Source organism: Branchiostoma belcheri, unplaced genomic scaffold (genome assembly GCF_001625305.1).
Source record: "Branchiostoma belcheri isolate BF01 breed outbred unplaced genomic scaffold, Haploidv18h27 scaffold598, whole genome shotgun sequence".
In the NCBI taxonomy this organism is placed as follows: Eukaryota; Metazoa; Chordata; class Leptocardii; order Amphioxiformes; family Branchiostomatidae; genus Branchiostoma; species Branchiostoma belcheri.
The window spans coordinates 5173-24730 of NW_017804240.1; the positions used below are offsets into that span (position 1 = coordinate 5173).

The 19558-nt window shown below is 42.7% G+C and overlaps 3 protein-coding genes and 1 pseudogene across 3 annotated transcripts in view; 2 read left to right on the plus strand and 2 right to left on the minus strand.

The window, feature by feature from the left end:
• LOC109482179 (activating signal cointegrator 1 complex subunit 2-like) overlaps nucleotides 1-5360 on the plus strand; it is a 9343-nt gene extending 3983 nt beyond the window's left edge. Inside the window, exons 6-15 of the mRNA XM_019784877.1 lie at nucleotides 313-533; nucleotides 809-886; nucleotides 1207-1317; nucleotides 1936-2010; nucleotides 2250-2324; nucleotides 2703-2910; nucleotides 3228-3329; nucleotides 3784-3887; nucleotides 4325-4459; nucleotides 5044-5360. Of these exons, the coding sequence (XP_019640436.1) occupies nucleotides 313-533; nucleotides 809-886; nucleotides 1207-1317; nucleotides 1936-2010; nucleotides 2250-2324; nucleotides 2703-2910; nucleotides 3228-3329; nucleotides 3784-3887; nucleotides 4325-4459; nucleotides 5044-5311 (1377 nt within the window). The 3' untranslated portion in view covers nucleotides 5312-5360. The remainder of the gene's footprint in view (nucleotides 1-312; nucleotides 534-808; nucleotides 887-1206; nucleotides 1318-1935; nucleotides 2011-2249; nucleotides 2325-2702; nucleotides 2911-3227; nucleotides 3330-3783; nucleotides 3888-4324; nucleotides 4460-5043) is intronic.
• Nucleotides 5361-5797: 437 nt separating this feature from the next.
• LOC109482180 (activating signal cointegrator 1 complex subunit 2-like) lies at nucleotides 5798-7229 on the plus strand. The gene is made up of 3 exons (XM_019784878.1): nucleotides 5798-5986; nucleotides 6545-6636; nucleotides 6979-7229. Exons 1-3 carry the CDS (start codon nucleotides 5825-5827, stop codon nucleotides 7154-7156), a joined length of 432 nt encoding a protein of 143 aa, XP_019640437.1. The 5' UTR covers nucleotides 5798-5824; the 3' UTR covers nucleotides 7157-7229.
• Nucleotides 7230-8628: 1399 nt separating this feature from the next.
• On the minus strand, nucleotides 8629-13931 carry LOC109482178. The gene is made up of 4 exons (XM_019784875.1): nucleotides 12991-13931; nucleotides 12356-12469; nucleotides 11938-12073; nucleotides 8629-11763 (listed from the first exon to the last, which is right to left on the minus strand). The coding sequence occupies exons 1-4, from the start codon at nucleotides 13678-13680 to the stop codon at nucleotides 9173-9175; spliced, it is 3531 nt and encodes a 1176-aa protein (XP_019640434.1). The 5' UTR covers nucleotides 13681-13931; the 3' UTR covers nucleotides 8629-9172.
• Nucleotides 13932-17638: 3707 nt separating this feature from the next.
• On the minus strand, nucleotides 17639-18206 carry LOC109482181 (annotated as a pseudogene).
• Between the last annotated feature and the right edge of the window lie 1352 nt (nucleotides 18207-19558).

Consider the following 19558-nt stretch of genomic DNA (forward strand, 5'->3'; position numbering starts at 1 on the left):
GTGAGGGCGGGGTCACGGAATTACAAATCAAACCAAAATATAATACAAAATCAAAACAAAATGCAAATCAAAATATAATACAAAAATAAATAGTAAATCATCAGTCCGTTATCAGTCCAAGTTCCTTATCATACTTCTAAATGTTCCCAATCAAGTACTAGTCTTGATTAAAATTACATCGTACCATACAATAATACTAATCCCCTCCACAGTTCACAAAGCACTTAAAAGATCACCAAAACCCAAAATGCTTCCGGAAGTATGATTTCAGTTGTAGTATTAAGTTTGGTTATCTTTTCCCCTTTATTCCAGGTCTTTGACAACATCATGCAGAAGTGTGGGTTGGCAGACGAGGGTGGTTCGGCACCGCAGAAGTTGAGCGACAGAAAAGCCGCCCCTCTACAGGCCATGAGTGTAGGAGAGGTACAGGACATTCTCCTGTACATGAGGGACTCTGCTGTCACACTGCTGGTGTTTCTGGAGGCCTATCCCAGAGGGTGTAGGGTGTTCCATCAGCAGAACATTGTAGCAAGGTACGGTTCTTACCTGTGAGATATTGATACTTAGGGTGTGGGTGTTTTTTGGTGGCTGAGCTGTGCGTGGGTTTGTGTGTCTTTGCCTTTTCGCACATGAAATCCAATTACACTTCTTGGATGTCTAAAATCTCTGAATTCTTGTATATTCAATTTATTTACAATTTGAAAGTACCGTATATAATATTATGGAAATTTTGTTTTTCAATGTAATTGAATAGACGTACGGGTATGTTATATTTCTTGTTGACTTTTGATGTTTTTCCTTGTTGCAGAATATGCAGTTTTTATGAGTCTGTTGTTCCAGCATTAGAGATACTAGTGATGGACAGAATATCTCAGGAGACAGGGAAGTAAGTAATGTTACTGTTTGGAACCTGACCTTTATTTGTATTTTTACACCATCAAGAAAAAAAGCCCAAAAAATAGCAATTCAAAATTACGACAATGACACATTTTATAGTAATACTCACAATTCACTAAATAGGTATCTTAGTCCCCTTTTGAAGTTGTACTTCCAAGTATGGATATTTTATGGGAGGCTGACTTGTTGTTTGTCTCTCGTCTGTCTGAATTCTCTGATTTCTTGTTCAGTTTTGAAGTGAGTAGACTGTATAGCATGTTACTATCACATGCTATTTGAACACTAAGAGTTGAGTGTGTTTTGTTTCAGGACCAACTGGAGTGAGTTAGATGCAGTTCTCAGCCAGGCCAGAGGGATGCTGGTCAAGTTATGTCATCACATCGTCTCCACATGCTGCCTGCAACCTATTCTAGAAAACAGGTGAAACAACTACTGTAGATAATTATGGAAACTTTTGCAGTGGTTTTATTATTGCATTATCTTGACATGCTGGCTACAGCCTATTCTAGAAAACAGGTGAAACAACTACTGTAACTCTTGAAACTGGGGAAGGTGGGAGTAAGTGGGTAGTATATGTATATGGAGGAATTTAGGTAGCTACAGATTTTCTTTTTTTCCCATACCATTCCACAGTGGAACTCCTTACCCGGCCCGGTAGTCATGGCTCCCAATGTTGAGTCGTTCTGGGCTGGGCTGGCGGCCTGCCCGCCTTAGCCTTGACCTCCTCTCCCCCCTAATGGCACCCCTCGTGGGGTTATTTGGGGGTAACGAAGAGGAAGGAAGCGGTGTAATACTGTACCTGATGAAAGCACATACATACAATACACAATATGTGGTCGTACCAATATTATCAGCTAAATAGATGCCCATATTGTATCATCTCACTGAAATCCCAATAAAGTCAAAGTACAACCCCCTCCACAGTTCCAATACATTCATGAAAACATTTCCTAGACACCTGTGCACTTGAAAGTCGCAAAAAGCTAATTAATAAAAATACTTCCCTAAAGTCTGAAATCTCTGATTTCTCATTTCCAGTGAATCCCTGGAGGCTGTGCTAAACTATGTAGAGGACTACCTCCATGTGATGTCTGCTGTGCTCTCAGAGAGAAGGTGAGAACATTTATTGATACAGAAACTCTAGAAATGTTTCTGATGAAAATCATACCAATAGTAGTATTTACTGTACTATCATTACTGCACAGTGCACATGTATTATGTGATTGTCCAGCACTACTAAATTATATGTATTTTGGTAATTCTTGTATATTATCTACCATTAATGTACAGTTTTCTTATCTGTTATCAATGTACAATGTGATGGTTTGTAACTGATTGTTCTTTTGTTGCAGATTTCTCCATGATTTAGACTGCCTGTTTAGTGTACAAGAGGACATAGACCTTATTCACCAGGCCTGCGATAGTGTGTATCCTTCTCAATTCAAATCCAAAAGACACACTCACACACACACACACACACTCACTATCCCATTTAGCGTCTGTTGTTCCCCGACTTCCGAGGGTTAGACATGCTTGCACAGCAATACTGCAGCTTGATGGCAGTCCGCCATATAGTCAGTATTACTGCTATTCCACGTAACACATCAGCTTCACAGGTATGCGGCGTGGCGGCAGCTGGCTACATTTCACCGAACGCCTTGTTACACCTAACTTTTTCACATGTAACATTAACTTTTGTTTAAAGCTGTCCGGTGATGATGCCCCTGCTGTACTTGGTGGCAGCAAGTTCTAATGCCATATCTTTTGATGATAAGTTGTTCTTCCTTGATGAGAGTTGCTCACAGAGATGTCACCAGAACAGATTTTATTCTCGGAGCCGTTGACCAGGCCTATCAGTCATTCGGCAAGGACAGGAGAGCAAGGAATGATGGGAATGGACCAAACCATGCTGCATCGTGGAATGGGGAGCTGAAGGCTGATGGGATTGGAGAGACACTTGTGAATAGGGTACAGCAGGAGGATTTCCAGGATGATACTGCTCTACAGGGTTTGGTGAGTTTCTTACAACTCTTTTAAAAACATCATTCAGATACAGGTGGTCTACAACACTGGAACATCAATGTACCAACACTGTACCCAAATAGTCTTACACTCAAGCATAGAAGTTATTGAATTGTTTTGTTACTAAACATGTGCAATTTCTACTAAAAAAAAAAAGAAAATTAGCCCTGGAAAAGAAGAAATGTTTAACATTGCATGGCCATTGAAGTCAGAACCATTTTTGATTTGAGATCCTTATAACATTTGCATACCAGTTTTGCGTGTTTTGATTATGTGTTTTAATTTTGTCCATCTTCCCATATCCCCAGGAGGGAGCCTGTGCATTCCCCCAGCCGAGTGGAGTTGAGATGGACTCACTCATCAGTGCATTTAGAGATCTCCTGCCTGAACTTGGGGAGGGCTTCATTATGGTAATGTTATCTCATCTCTTTTTTATGTTTACCTTTGCAGAAGGAAAACACATTGTTTTTGCTCATTTTCCTCTTCTTCTTCGGATCCAAACGCATGAGGTCAATGACCTGGACCAGATGTCTGTCACCATGGTAACTAGTGTTGTAGCAGACACCATGTGGTGTTGGGTTACATTATTTAGCAGAACAGAGTTGGAGAGCCTGCTCACCATAAAGAATGTAAAGAATAAACAGTGCAGTAGTTTGTTAGGCTAGACCATGTGAAGGTACTAAGCATGCATTTGCTTTCCAAATGTTATCTTTCTGGTATATTTTTCATCTATAGAACAAAGGAGGAAGTATAAAGAATTCCAGTCATCTTGAAAGTTTCTTTCAAAGGTTGTTAGTTTAAGCAACAGAAATTTGTTGTTTGTTACTTGATTTTCTGTTGACAGTGTTAATGTTTGTTTTTCAGGCCTGCCTAGAGGAGTATGGGTATAAAGTTGAGACAGTCATCAATGACATACTGGAAGAAAAGCTACCTGCCAAGCTGCAAAAACTAGACAGAAGTATGAAAAGGTAAAAAGTAGTTATATTTCCATATTTACGTTATGTAGCTAGTGGCAGGACAGAGTTGGAGGGGCTGGTCACCATATAGCATGAATGTGTTTGAGTTAAAAGAATAAACAGAGCAGAATACATGTAGTTTATTAGGCTAGACCATGTAGTAAAGGTAAACATAAGGTAAAAATTCACTTTATGTTCACGGTAGCAGAAGTTCTCAGTCTGAGAAAAAAGGACATGTTCTCGGAACTAATAAATATATAATATTATTCATGGTGGTGACAGGTGCAGGAAAACGAAAGTCCAGGAATTATTTGTTAACTTAACTGTAATGATAAGTTCACGGTACAGAAGTGACAGTGCAAACAGTGAACATAACAGTACAGTGAAAAAATCAGGAATTACAGTATGCATTTTTTCCTTTCCACCCTGTCTTGTCTTCACCAACGCAGGCCAGCTGAAAAGAAGAAGGAAGAGGTCGTTGACATGACCTTGCTGTCTCAGAGAGCGAACGTCTTCGCAGGCGATGAGTTTGACGTCTTCTCGAGGGACGACATCGACATGTCCAAAGTCTTTAAGGGGAAACGGTGAGACTTTGGGAAGAAATTGACACCAAGGATCTCATCATTTGTTGTGCATGTTAAGTCTGTCAAAATCATCTCTAACCCACCTAACCTATAGGTTTCTTAACTGTCTTCTTTGAATAGTTGATAACAATATTTTTTATCTCACCTCATCTATCCCTTCTAACTATTTGACCATTGGGGCGCCACAGAAAATCTGACAACCATTTTTCCACCCTCCTCAGTTTTCTGTTTTTCTTAAGGTTTCTCATTCTCTGATGTCATTTTCTTCTATCTTTTCCATTGCCTACCCCTTCTTTCTTCCTCTCTGGACTGTTCCTTAATAGTTTTGTCCTGATAACTTTGTTGATCAGTTTCCATTTCTTTACTGTTGTTTGGATGTCTTTGTAAGGACCTACATGTATGTTTTTTAAAATCTTTTTCTCACTTATATTGTTGATATTGTTATTTGTGTATATATTGGTTGTTATATGTAAGTGTTTGTCGATGAACCCTGGAAGATTAGCCCCTTATGGGACTAAATGGTATCTGAATAAACTGAAACTTAATCATTTGACATGTGTTCTCTGTATAACATCTCTCTACAGAGAACCTAAGGAGGTGAACACCAAGAAAATCATGGACGAAGAGAAACCCAACCTCTCTTCTCTAAAAGAGCAGTATTTTAACTACGGAACGTACGAGAAAGTTCCGGAAGAGGAGTTGAACGGACCAATGGCAGCCCTGCGGATGGTGGATGACTATGATGATGAGTATGACGATACTTACGACACCAACGATATTGGTGAGATGGACGCAGACTCGGCTGACGATATGATCAAAGAGAACAAGGCTGTCGAGGAGTATGGAAGGTGACGTTTTGGTTTTCTTGTTTTTTTTACCATTTTGGGGCCTTTCAATGGTACCAAAAGAGTTGGGGCAAAAAAAAAGAAATATAATATATAAAGAATTAACACTTTTGATCCAACACAAAGGGTCTGATCTTACCTAGAGCTTTCGACCAGTTCCTCTGATCTTTGTCAATAGTAGTATGACCCAGTGAGGCTTGTCACCTGACTTCTTTGAAGTGTGACGTCAACACTGGGTCAAGATTAGGAACTGGTCGAAAGCCCTAGGTAAGATCAGACCCTTTGTGTTGGATCAAAAGTGTTAATTCTTTATATTTAGTTACCAACACAGATGAACTTTCATGATAGTATAAGAAATATAATAAGTTAGAATTTTGTCTTTAGTAGTTTTATACTGTATTGTTATCCATTGTCCATCTTTTACTTTCATGTTACATGTACACACACAATGTACTTTAGATTAGCCTATGGGCAAGAACTTGCAATAAACTTTCGACTATAATCGAGTCATTGTGGATGTATGTGTGAACTGCAGTTGGTTCCATGTTTGACGAACATGTTTTTGTGTCCGTTGTACAGAGAGTTTGTGACTCCGAGGGTGCTGGCTGGTAACCAAGGAAGGAGAGGGAAGGAGGAGGAGCGGAGTGATGAAGAGGAATCTGAGGAACAAGGGGGACCAAAAGTAAGACTATACAGTTACTGTATGACATCTCTGAATTTTCCAGTTGTGAAAGCAGTCTTGAACCAGTTGAGAACACTCTTCTACTAGTTGTTACAGAGAAGACAGACGCTGTGTACAATGTACAGTATTTACAGGTTCATTGTACCAGGAAAATTCCCCTAGCCCTTTTTGACAAGAACAATGAACAGTAGACCGCCAAAGGACTGCAACCCTTTTCAGTAGTGTGCATGTTGGGTGAGCGACATCAGCCAGGATTGGAACTAACCCAGGCAGGGTTGCTAGCCACTGGACTATGCTCACTACTAAATTTGTACATACATTTTACCTGCTTTTGATGTACCTTCAAACCAGGTTCCACAATGCATTTGCCTTCAGAACAATGTTATCGTGGTGCATCAGTGTTCTAGACAGCATCCACCTTTCCGTCACATTTCAGAGGGTCAAGATTTTATGATGATGATACATCAGGAAAAATTGGGATTGACAGAAAATGATTCAAGGCTGGCTAGAGCACTGTCAGTGGTGTATGTTGATGTTTCACCATTTATTCCCCTGCAGGATAAGAAGGAAGACTTTGTCCAGGACCCGGCAGTCCTGAGGGAGAAAGCAGCTGAGAGGGCAGCGTACAAGGCACAGCGACAGGGCAGGAGGTAAGACTGCCTACCTGCCTAAATGCTTAGGCCAGAACTGGCCCCTTGCTCCTCTTCATTTTTTCCCGCCAGGCATCACGGTCCTTAGCCTTTCGTTCAGCGTACTGATGGAACATTAATACAAGATGTCTTGAATATATTTTAAAGTTAAGCTGTTCTCCAACTAAAATGACATTAGACTCACCGATTTTGAATAGCTTGTAGTTCCTGAATATCTTGTGGAAAATTTAAGTTGTTCTCCAACTAACATACATTAAACTCAAATTTTGAAGTGAGCCAATCTTAACCTGAACTCGGTCAAAGTTTATCACAAACACCCATAACCTTCCTGTCATCTTTCAGGGGACAAAACAGAAACCAACAGGAAATCCTGAAAGGTCAAGCCAAAGGTCAAGGTCAAACAAAAGAGACGGCTCACAGCAGAAGACAGAAGGAGAAGAATAAGTCCAGCCGGGCCAATCACAACCGGCGAGCCATGGCGGACAGAAAGATGGCCCGGGGGATGGGCCCACTCACGTAGACTCCTCTGTAGAACAACACATTGGCCTTTCAAATGGCAACGTTCTTTACTCACAACCACTTGTTTGACAAGAGCCGACATTTTGAATCTTATTTGATGACTGTCATCTTCATCAGAGCAATTATGACTGGTTTCCTCAAGGAGGTTGAAACCTTGGTTTACTGTGCACTGAAGGTCATCAGTGAGGTATAACTGGTTCCTAGTGTACTGAAGCTGGGTGTAGCAGTAGCACCTGGCTGATCAAAACATTGGCTCTTGTTATACAAGTGGTTGTGAATAAGAAAATGTTGCTATTCACCAACCTGATGAGATTTTTCATGTCTTTTTTGTCTTAACCTTTCACACACTGAAGTAGCCTTTTGGCCACCAACTCTTCTCTTCTCGCTCTGGCCGTATTCAGTTTTTCTTGTTTATATGCAAACATATCCAAGAATATGGCAATGATACACCAGCACCAATCATAAGCAAAAGGTCTTGTAAGTGATGAGAGATATTGTCTTTGTCAAATTGATGCAATGTTCTTCTGAAAAAAAAGGCCAGTATTACTTTTAGAGAGACTTATGCTCTCTACTTTTCTGGATGTGGAACCAGTGACACTATAGCTGAATCTTGTGCCTACATGTCAACCACTGCAATGTGTACACATGTATACATGTGAGGAGATGTAAGAAAACAGTGCCAATAGTACTATGTTATTCTGGATACATAGTGACAGATTGCATAACTTAATGTCTTACGGTGATGTTGTAGGTCGTCACCTAATTTTGATGTTAGATTGTGGACAAGGATTTAAGGCATATTTTTCCAAAACAAGATAGCTGAATTTTTCAGGATAAATACACGACTGTCAAGAATGTCTTCAGTTTGCAATTGTGATTGTACAACGTAAACACAAATTGTGACGTATACTCTACGTTAGTTTACCTAACATTGTGCTGTAAAACCAGAGACGATATTGTAAAGAAAGGAAACACTTCACTTAATTGCTGTTGTTTCTTTTACATTTGTTCATAAAGTAAAAGGCAAACGTAACATCACAAGTCGTTTCAGGCCTCTTGAAGATTAATGTCGAAAAGTTTCTTGCGTATCTTTTGCAAATTAGAAAAGTACTTGGAGATGGAATCCTCCACCCTCCTTGCCTTTACCTTTGCGTACTTGTCATCTGCAAACCCCGGCCGGGTCATACAAAAGACTTTAAAAATGGTACATACTGCTTTCTCCGCTTAGCACTCAGCACATATGAGAAAGAGTGAGAAGGTCAAACACACAGCACTACCAACGCACTAGCCCCCTGCTGTAGTTCCTTGCACAACTGTGTGTCGCCCAAAGGCTACAAAATGGAGATGGGCACCACCCTACACTCGGCATAAGAGCACGGGAGACCTTCCTTCCATTCACTCACTCATTTCATTGAGCTTACTCAGAACCCATATACATGTATGACTGTTTCCTTTATTCATTGTTGTGACAGAGAGAGAGAGAGATAGAGACTGGTTTATTTGTACTATATAAGTACACACAAAAGCCTGTAAGCAGCCATATTTGGCTGAATTGAGAAGGCTTTAAAACATAAAATGCACTTAAAGTACAGCTATTTGATAAAAGCTCGTTACATTTGATAAAAACCTATTCGTTGCATATCAAATTTACATTAAAAATTACTACACGTTAAAAGTACAATAATGCAATATAAATACAGTCGTGCGTATCCATAATTCCAGATATAGAACATAAAGGAATTGTCCAAATGGCTGCCTACTTACAATGAGTGCAAGAAATTTCACCAAAGACTACAAGTACATCTATTAGTCTCCCAACGCAATACATAGTCTTGCAAAGTGCATTTATTCCCCTTATTATGTAATAGAAGCTGCCATACTTACATAGTAAGCAATTTGTGACCAAGATGACTATGTAATGACATGATATGGCAAGGCAGATTCGAGGTGTTCAGTAGTGTCTCCATAGTTAGCTAATCCCTAGTGACGATTTGCTATAACTACTAACGGCTTTACTCTACTCATGGAGGGCACTTTTACAGGATCGAATATTCTTCAGTAATTTTGCTATGTTGGGATGTGCTGGATTGTCCCCATAGATAACTTTCATCATATCCAGTGATTGTTTGAAATACCACATGACTTGACTGTGATTACCGAGATGTTTCCAACATTCCCCAATGTTGTTTAGTGATATAGCAATGTCAGGATGTGGCGTTGTTTCCCCATAGATAGCTTTCTCCATCTTCAGTGACTGTTCATAATAACTGATAGCTTTCCTCTTATCGCCAAGGTCACTCCAACATGCCCCAATGTTGTTCAGTGATTTAGCAATGTCGAGATGTGGCGTTCTTTCGCCATAGATAGCTTTCTTCATCTTCAGTGACTGTTCGTAATAACTGATAGCTTTCATCTGATCACCAAGTTCATCCCAACATGCCCCAATGTTGTTTAGTGATTTAGCAATGTCTGGATGTGGCGTTGTTTCGCCATAGATAGCTTTCATCATCTTCAGTGACTGTTTGTAATAACTCATAGCTTTCTTCTGATCGCCAAGGTCACTCCAACATGTCCCAATGTTGTTTAGTGATGATGCAATGTCGGGATGTGGCGTTGTTACGCCATAGATAGCTTTCCTCATCTTCAGTGACTGTTCGTAATAACTGATAGCTTTCCTCTGATCACCAAGGTGACTCCAACATGCCCCAATGTTGTTTAGTGATGATGCAATGTAGGGATGTGGCGTTGTTTCCCCATAGATAGCTTTCATCATCTTCAGTGACTGTTCGTGATAACTGATAGCTTTCTTCTGATCACCAAGCTCATTCCAACAGACCCCAATGTTTGCAAGTAATGAGGAAAGTACAGGACTCAGTGTGTAGTCTGCATAAATATTATTTCCAGCGCTCAGTGTCCGTTCGTAGTAGCTCTTCGCTTTCTCATAGTCACCGCGACTGTGTGAGACACTGCCTAACGCAAAAAGTATCTCAAGCTGCTTTTCCTCGTCATCACTCGCCTCTTCCAGTGCTGCCTCGAAGTGACGTATGGATGCGTCAAACTGCAACAGCTGTTGTGTTATTCGTCCCCTGGTTTGAGATGAGGTGTCAAAGATGGCAGCTGGGAATATCTTTGTTGTTCGGTTATCCTTTTTAACTGTTTCCACAATGCATCTTTTTAATGGAATGGCTGTATAGTAGTACCTGAACAACATTTTAGAGTCTGGTATGTGGAAAACTGATTCAACGATGGTGTCATCTACGTCGTCATGTTTGTCCAGTTGGACTTTCATCTCCGTGAGAGGAGACATTCTGTCCTTCTGTCCTCCGTTGGCAATGTACGTTCTTAACCGTAGCTCCGCTGAGATGCTGATCAGTACAGTCAAGTGGTGGGCATCTTCGTGACTGATCCGCTGTGTCTTGTGTAACTCTTCTATCATTGCCCACACACTGGGGATCGTGATACCACAGCAAATACTCAACACATCAACGACCACGCTGGGAAAACGGTAGATTTCTTTCTTGACATTCAGAAGTTGGTCTGTTGGTTCAACTTTTTTTATTTCCCGAATGTTATCCTTTAGTATGAGCATTGCTGACAATCGCGACAGAACAGGGGAACGTTCTACGCTTTTGTTGACAATGCTTGTATACTCATCTACCAAAGATTCATCCCCTGTTAAGTAAGTCACACGTCTGAGGACGTCTGACAGGTGATAGCCTTCCGCTTGGGCGATTCTGATATTCTGATACTTAGCCAACTTGGCCGGAGTCTGGATGAGACTAATCGGAGGTTTGCTTTTGGTTTTGTCTCTTCCAAACGGAGTCTTAGAAGCCCATGGCATGAAGCCGTCAAAGGCAAAGCCGCGAGGCGTGACGGAGTCGAAGAACCAGTCTTTCTCTGGGTCTTCCGAGAGAAAGTCGTTGAGTGACGGGATGGCCATGGCTGGGAGGATGGTTTCCCCAAGGTTGATGACTTTGAGATGTAAGTAGTGTGTGAGATTTAGGAAGTACCTCCGTGTATCATCATCGCCCTTCCCCTCCTCAGTCAGAATGGCGAACTCCAGGTCGGAGTACGGCGTCACCAGTTCTGTGGCTTGTGACCCCAACCCCATGAAAGCATACTTACAGGGAGGAGGTCCGAGTTTGGCAATGCATTCGTCTGTCAGTACTTGGATGAACTCTCGTCTTTCTTTAGTGATGCTCTTGAACAAGTTCTTGATTGCTTCAGCTCGTTTGATCTCTACCTCTCTCACGACGGGATCGTCTTCATCATACTGATAAGGGTTGTGTTCCTGATGAATTGCGTCGAGCTGAGATTTTGCACAGGCGCGCGAGTTGTCCAGTTCTTTTCTGTGATCTAACGCGCTGCTATACGGACACGGTTCACAGTCAAGGTTACAAGTGTTTCTAAGAAACTGCCTTTCAGTTTCTTGCAGTTTTGTTACCATGTTTTGTTTGTCTCCATCTGTTCTGGCCATGGAGGCGTTATACAGAGCTGCCGCCTGTGTGAATTTCCTACCTTCTCCTGTCCGCTTACCTCGCTCGACGTAGACGTCACCCAACCTGCACAGACAGTCGGCTTCTTTAGCCTTCCTTGGTTTACTGCGATCTGTAGGTAGGAATTTAAAAAGATCAGACAAAAGGAAGCAAAGTTGTGCACTTATTTCTAACTTTGTACAAGACGAAGTAGTCGTCGATAATAGAGAAAAATATGCTAATTGAATTTTCAATGAAAAATACAAGATTGAGATTATATTATGTATAAATAAAAGTTTTAACCGACCGTGAACCAGCTTCAGGGCGGCTGCTAGGTTCTGCTCTGCTGTGTCCAGGTCTCCATTTCTCACCTCACGGTCTGCCGTCTGGATGTACCTGCGGTAGGAACTGAACAGCAAAACAAACGTTGTGAAATAATCATGCTGTACAATAGCAATATTATGCCAGTCATCCTTAGTATTGTGACATAAATCTGTACAGCCTATACGACTGTTACACACAGTAACATTTAATGACGTGTGATACATTTCCGGCCATATTTTCTTTCGTTGGCTAATTGATCGTTAGCAATCCTTTACCAAAACTTGATATTTAACTTGGTTTAAATTTATGCCCTTTTTGTATAAAGAATAGTCCATGGTCCTATATTCTAATATATTGGACCGGAAACAACATCTGTTACATTAGACAAGAAAATAGAATACTAACATGTCGTCAACTTGACTTGTGGTCCCGTCGCTAGAGGGCGCAGCTGAGAAGGCAGAGAAGTGGCCCTTCCGTCGTCTCACGTCTTGTTGTTTTTGCGCACGTGTTACCCTCTAAAAGAACCGATAAGAAGTAGTATATGATCAACAGGTGGTCATGTAGTCCACAAACGAGCTTTACTAAAGGTCAAAGGTAAACGACCTGACATGACCCGTGGCAGACCAACGTAAACTGTGATTATGTTGAATACAAAATTTCGGAGATAAATGTAAAATGTGGCGATTGGACGCTTATTCGGACATCATTTCACTACATTCCATCATATTGTCAAGATGTGCACATACTCACACATACGTGTATCTTAACAGCTTCTTGCACTGTCGTCAAAGGTTTAGTTCAAAGTTCACCCATACGTTTGTTAATGGAAAATGAATTAATCAAGTTAATAAAGTGATATAAGAAGTTATTCTAGCGGAAAAAAGTTCTTGACGTTAATCGACACGTCTTATCACCGTTAGTGGCACTAAAAACATGACAAGATTTATGATTTATGGAAATAAACAAGCAAAGTCAGAACCCGGAAGCCAGCATGGCGAGTTCTGAAATACTTAAAAAGTCAAAGTAGTTCGCCCACCTTGTTTCTTGTGGTGATGTCTTGTCTGATTTTTGCGGTGTGCAGTAAGCGGTGAACAATGACAACTGTTCCATGAACGTTGTGACACCGCGCCAGTGCCCTGTTGTACAGAGCAGTAGCTCTGGTCAAGTCTCTAGTGTTTCCAGTTTCTGTTCCTCTTTTCAGGTACACGTCACCCAGACTCTTGATCGCTTCTGTTTCTAACTTGCTGTTGTCGTTTACTATCGCCTCTACCATAACCTGTGCGTATCCAGCCAGCAAAGAGTCTGTGTTACCTCCGGTAGCCCGTCTCTTGTCCAGATCTTGAAACTTTGCCGCTACCTTTGCAGGTGTAGTCGTCTCCTTGTCTTCAGTTGACTGTTCCTTACCCTGTGACGACAGCCCTTGTAAAAGCCTCTCCGTGTAGTGGTAGCGGTGTTCTATACCATCTGCCTGTTCTTCATGGTAACACCGTACCATAGCAGTAATGTAAAGCGCCAAGGCTGTGTTGAACTTCCCCACGTCCTTCCCGAGTCTTCCCTTCTCCACGTTCACGTCGCCCAGAGTTTTGAGCAGCTCCACTTCCGCCAGCCTTTCCGTGTCGGCCATGGCGTCCACCAGGGCACGGAGGTATTCTGTCTCCGCCCGGGCTAGTCCGTACCTCCTGCCCTTCTCGTCCGCCTCACGTAGTTTCTCACACACCCGCAACATGGCGACTTTCTGCTACGAAAACATCTCTAAAACACCTTGTCTTCACGGTCTCCGTACTAGCTTTATGCGCCTGACTCGAACAGGCACAGGTTTCACACTGCTTGTGTCAACATTACGTCATCCGCCAATACAAAGGTCAAAGGTTCAATACACAAAAGGTTCGGAAATACCCGTAAACTGTAAACATATCAGGTAACCTGCGTACGTGCCTATGCCTTAAGTGTTCAAGCCAGGGCCACTTTCATGCATATGTTTAAGGTTTCCCAGGTAGCCTGGTTTTTCGTCGCCACCACTGCAACTTTAGGTGCTTAAATTAGGGCCATTGTCGTCTTTGATAAGATCTTTCTACCATGTCGTGGCGTGGTGGCGCAACGGTTAGACCGTTACGTTGGACTCGGAACCGAGAGGTTATGGGTTCGATAGTCACCGTGACCCGACGTTGTGCCCTTGGGCCTTGGGAAAGGTACTTTACACGACTTCCCCACCATGTACGGAGGAGCCTCTTAGGCTAATTGTCTAACTGGGTGACAAAAACACCCAACGGATTTGGTCCGCCAATGTGTCAACATCACACATTTGCGACCAAGAGCCGTTAATTTGTTTTTACCATGTTGGGTCTTTTATGTGGTCTCGTGTTCGGGAAACCCCGCTGTTATACCTTAGGCCATATTTGTACAATCGGGAATTACAGTACATTGGTGTGGCGAGTGACCCCAACTAAACACAAGAATTCCCTATTCGCCAAAAGGTCTACTCTACTCTATTATTATGTACTGTGCAGTCCGATAGCCAGTCTCCGCAAGGGCTAGTCCGTACCTCCTGCCCTTGGCGTTCGCCTTACGGAGTTTTTCACACACCCGAAACAATTTACTTCTGCTCTGTGTGGTATTAAAAACATTGTGGAAAAACAAGACCTATCATGTCATCATTGTCTGCTGGTAAGAACCCGCATAAGGATAAGGCTGGTGCTGTCCTTGGTGCTGATCATGTCATTCCGCAGTACCTGCTAGATGGCGCTTCAACACAGTATAGCCACCTCTAGATCGGCACGATTCACGGCAGATGCGGCAGTTATTAGTCCTCAACAGTCCTCCATAGACAACTATGGGTGTGGCTGATATGTATGTAGATATAGCGTATTGTGTGTGGAAGGGCTACAACATGTCAACCAACATCCTGTATTCTGTTTGCTCAAGATTTTACTTCTGCTGTATGTGGTAATGAAAAGATTCGTCACCAGTCACGGCAGATGTGGCAGTTATTAGTCCTCAACAGTCCTCAATAGACAACTATGGGTGTGGCTGATATGTATGTAGATATGGAGTATTGTGTGTGGAGGGGCTACAACCTGCCAACCGCAATCCTGTATTCTCTTTGCTCAAGATTTTACTTCGGCTGTATGTGGTAAAAAAAGATTCGTCTCGAGTCACGGTAGATGCGGCAGTTACTAGTCCTCAACAGTCCTCAATAGACACCAATGGGTACAGCTGATATGTATGTAGATATAGCGTATTGTGTGTGGAGGGACTACGACCTGTCAACCATCATCCTGTATTCTGTTTGCTCAAGATTTTACTTCTGCTGTATGTGGTAATGAAAAGACTCGGCACGACTCACGGCAGATGCGGCAGTTATTAGTCCTCAACAGTCCTCAATAGACAATAGACAGTCCTCAATAGACACTAGAAATAGCGTATTGTGTGTGTCAAGGGGGGAGGTACAACCATCATCCTATATTCTGTTTGCTCAATGGTACATACCAGTAGTCCAGTAGATAGGTATCACCACATTAGTTCAAAAACAAACAAATCTTTTTGATCGTTTTGTCCTGTTGCAATGAATCAGCCTTCTTACCGTCGCTATTGTTGTCATGGTGAGAATCACCGGCTCATTCAATACCATCGTGATGCTGATAATCCACATCTTTCATCATCCATAACTTCTGTTCACTCACTCACTCACTCACTCACTCACTCACTCACTCACACACTCACACACTCACTCACTCACTCACACACTCACTCACTCACTCACTCACTCACTCACTCACTCACTCACTATAACTAACTCACTAACTCACTCACTCACTCACTCTCACTCACTCACTCTCATCCACTCACTCACTCACTCACTCTCACTCACTCACTCACTCACTCACTCCTCACACACTCATTCAAGCGCACTCACTCACTCACTCACTCACTCTCACACTCACTCACTCACTCTCACTCACTCTCACACTCACTCACTCACTCACTCTCACACTGACTCACTCTCACTCACTCCTCACACACACTCACTCAAGCGCACTCACTCACTCACTCACTCACTTCTCACACACACACTCACTCACTCACTCACTCACACTCACTCGCTCACTCACTCGCTCATTCACTCATTCACTCATTCACTCACTCAGTCACACTTACTCATAACTCTGTCACTCACTCACTCACTCACTCACTCACTCACTCACTCACACACTCACACACTCACTCACTCACTCACACACTCACTCACTCACTCACTCACTCACTCATTCACTCACTCACGCACCCACCCAGTCACACACTCAGTCACTCACTCTCCACTCACTCACTTACCCACTCGCTCACTCACTCACTCACTCACTAACTCACTCACTCACTCACTCACTCACTCACTCACTCACTCACCCACCCACTCACTCACTCACTCACCCACTCACTCATTCACTCACTCACTCACCCACCCACTCACTCATTCACTCACTCACGCACCCACCCAGTCACACACTCAGTCACTCACTCTCACTCACTCACTTACTCACTCTCTCACTCACTCACTCTCACACTCACTCACTCTCTCACTCTCTCTCTCTCACTCACTCACTCTCTCACTCACCCACTCGCTCACTCACTCACTCACTCACTCACTCACTCACTCTCCCACTCACTCACCCACTCACTCACTCACTCACTCACCCACTCACTCACTCACTCACTCACTCACACACTCACTCACTCACACACTCACTCACCCACTCACTCACTCACTCACTCATTCACTCACTCACACACTCACTTACTCACTCATTCACTCCCTCCCTCACTCACTCACTCATTCACTCACTAACTCATTCACTCATTCACTCACTCACTCACTCTCTCTCTCACTCACTCACTCTCTCACTCACTAACTCACTCACTCCCTCACACTTACTCACTCAGTCGCTCACTCATTTCATAGAGCTTACTCGGAACACATATACATGTATGACTTTGTTTCCTTTATTCATTGTCGTGCTAGTCCCTGATTCTAGATATAGAACATAAAGAAATTGTCCAAATGGCCGCCTACTTATAATGAGTGCAAGAAATTCCACCGAAGACTACGAATGTATAGTCTCCCTACGCAATACATAGTCCTGCAAAGTAAATCAACTCCCCTTATCATGTAGTAGAAGCTGCTATACTTAGTAATACATAGTAAGCAATTTGTGACCAAGATAGCTATGTAATGACATGATATGACAAGACAGATTGGAGGTGTTCAGTAGTGTCTCCATAGTTAGCTAATCCTGAGTGACGATTTGCTATAACTACTAACGGCTTTACTCTACTCGTGGAGGGCACTTTTACATAATCTAATATTGTTCAGTACTGATGCTATGTTGGGATGGGATGTCTTGTCCCCGTAGATAACTTTCATCATATTCAAGACTGTCGGTAATACTTCATGGCTTTACTGTGATCACTGAGTCGTTTCCAACATACCCCAATGTTAGAAAGTGATTCCGCAACGTCAGGATGTGGCGATGTTTCGCCATAAATAGCTTTCTTCATCTTTAGTGACTGTTCGTAATAACTGATAGCTTTTCTATGATCACCAAGGTGACTCCAACATGATCCAATGTTGTTTAGTGATTTAGCAATGTCGGGATGTGGAGTTGTTTCGCCATAGACAGCCTTCATCATCTTCAGTGACTTTTCGTGATAACTAATAGCTTTCCTCTGATCACCAAGGTGACTCCAACATGCCCCAATGTTGTTTAGTGATGATGCAATGTCTGGATGTGGCGTTGTTTCCCCATAGATAGCTTTCTTCATCTTCAGTGACTGTTCGTAATAACTAATAGCTTTCCTCTGATCACCAAGGTCACTCCAACATACCCCAATGTTGTTTAGTGATGATGCAATGTCTGGATGTGGCGTTGTTTCCCCATAGATAGCTTTCCTCATCTTCAGTGACTGTTCGTAATAACTGATAGCTTTCCTCTGATCACCAAGGTGACTCCAACATGCCCCAATGTTGTTTAGTGATGTTGCAATGTCGGGATGTGGCGTTGTTTCACCATAGATAGCTTTCCTCATCTTCAGTGACTGTTCGTAATAACTGATAGCTTTCCTCTGATCACCAAGGTAACTCCAACATGCCCCAATGTTGTTTAGTGATGAAGCAATGTCGAGATGTGGCGTTGTTTCACCATAGATAGCTTTCCTCATCTTCAGTGACTGTTCGTAATAACTGATAGCTTTCCTCTGATCACCAAGGCGACCCCAACATGCCCCAATGTTGTGTAGTGATCCAGCAATGTCGGGATGTGGCGTTGTTTCACCATAGATAGCTTTACTCGTCTTCAGTGACTGTTCGTAATAGCTGATAGCTTTTCTCTGATCGCCAAGGCAGCTCCAACATGTCCCAATCTTTTCAAGTAACGAGGAAAATACGGGACTCAGTTTGTTGTGTGCATAAATTCTATTGCCAGCGCTAAGTACCAGTTCGTAGTAGCTCTTTGCTTTGTCATAGTCACCGCGACTGCGTGAGACACTGCCTAATGCCAAAAGTATGTCAAACAGCTTTTCCTGGTCACCACACGCCGCCTCCTCCAGTGCTGCCTCCAAGTGACGTATGGATGCGTCTAACTGCAAAAGCTGATGCGTTATTCGACCCCTGGTTTAAGACGAGTTGTCAAAGATGGCTGTTGGGAATATCGTTGTTGGTTGATTATCCTTTTTAACTGTGTTCATAATGCATCTTTTTAATGGAAAGGCTGTATAGTAGTACCTGAACAACATTTTAGAGTCCGGTATGTGGAAAACTGACTCAACTACCGTGTCTTCTACGTCATGTTTGTCCAGTTGGACTTTCATCTCCGCGAGAGGAGACAGTTTGTCCTTCTGTCCTCCGTTGGCGATGTACGTTCTTAACCGTAGCTCCGCTGAGATGCTGATCAGCACAGTCAAGTGGTGGGCATTTTCGTGACTGATCCGCTGTGTCTTCTCTAACTCTTCTATCATTCCCCACACACTGGGGATCGTGATACCACAGCAAATACTTAACACATCAACGGCCACGCTGGGTAAACGGTATATTTCTTTCTTCACATCCAGAAGTTGGTCCGTTGCTTCAACGTTTTCTATTTGTCCGATATTATCCTTAAGTATTAGCATTGCTGACAACCGTGACAGAGCAGGGGAACGGTCTACGCTTTTGTTGACAATGCTTGTATACTCCTCTACCAAAGACTCATCCCCTGTTAAGTAGGTCACCCGTCTGAGGATGTCTGACAGGTGATAGCCCTCCGCCAGAGCTATTCTGATATACTGATACTTGGCCAACTTGGCAGGAGTCTGGATGAGACTAACGGGAGGTTTGCTTTTGGTTTCGTCTCTTCCAAACGGAGTCTTAGAAGCCCATGGCATGAAGCCGTCGAAGGCGAAGCCGCGAGGTGTGACGGAGTCGTAGAACCAGACTTTCTTTGGGTCTTCTGAGAGAAAGTCGTTGAGTGACGGGATGGCCATAGCTGGGAGGATGGTTTCCCCAAGGTTGATGACTTTTAGATGTAAGTAGTGTGTGAGATTTATGAAGTACCTCCGTGTATCATCATCATCCTTCC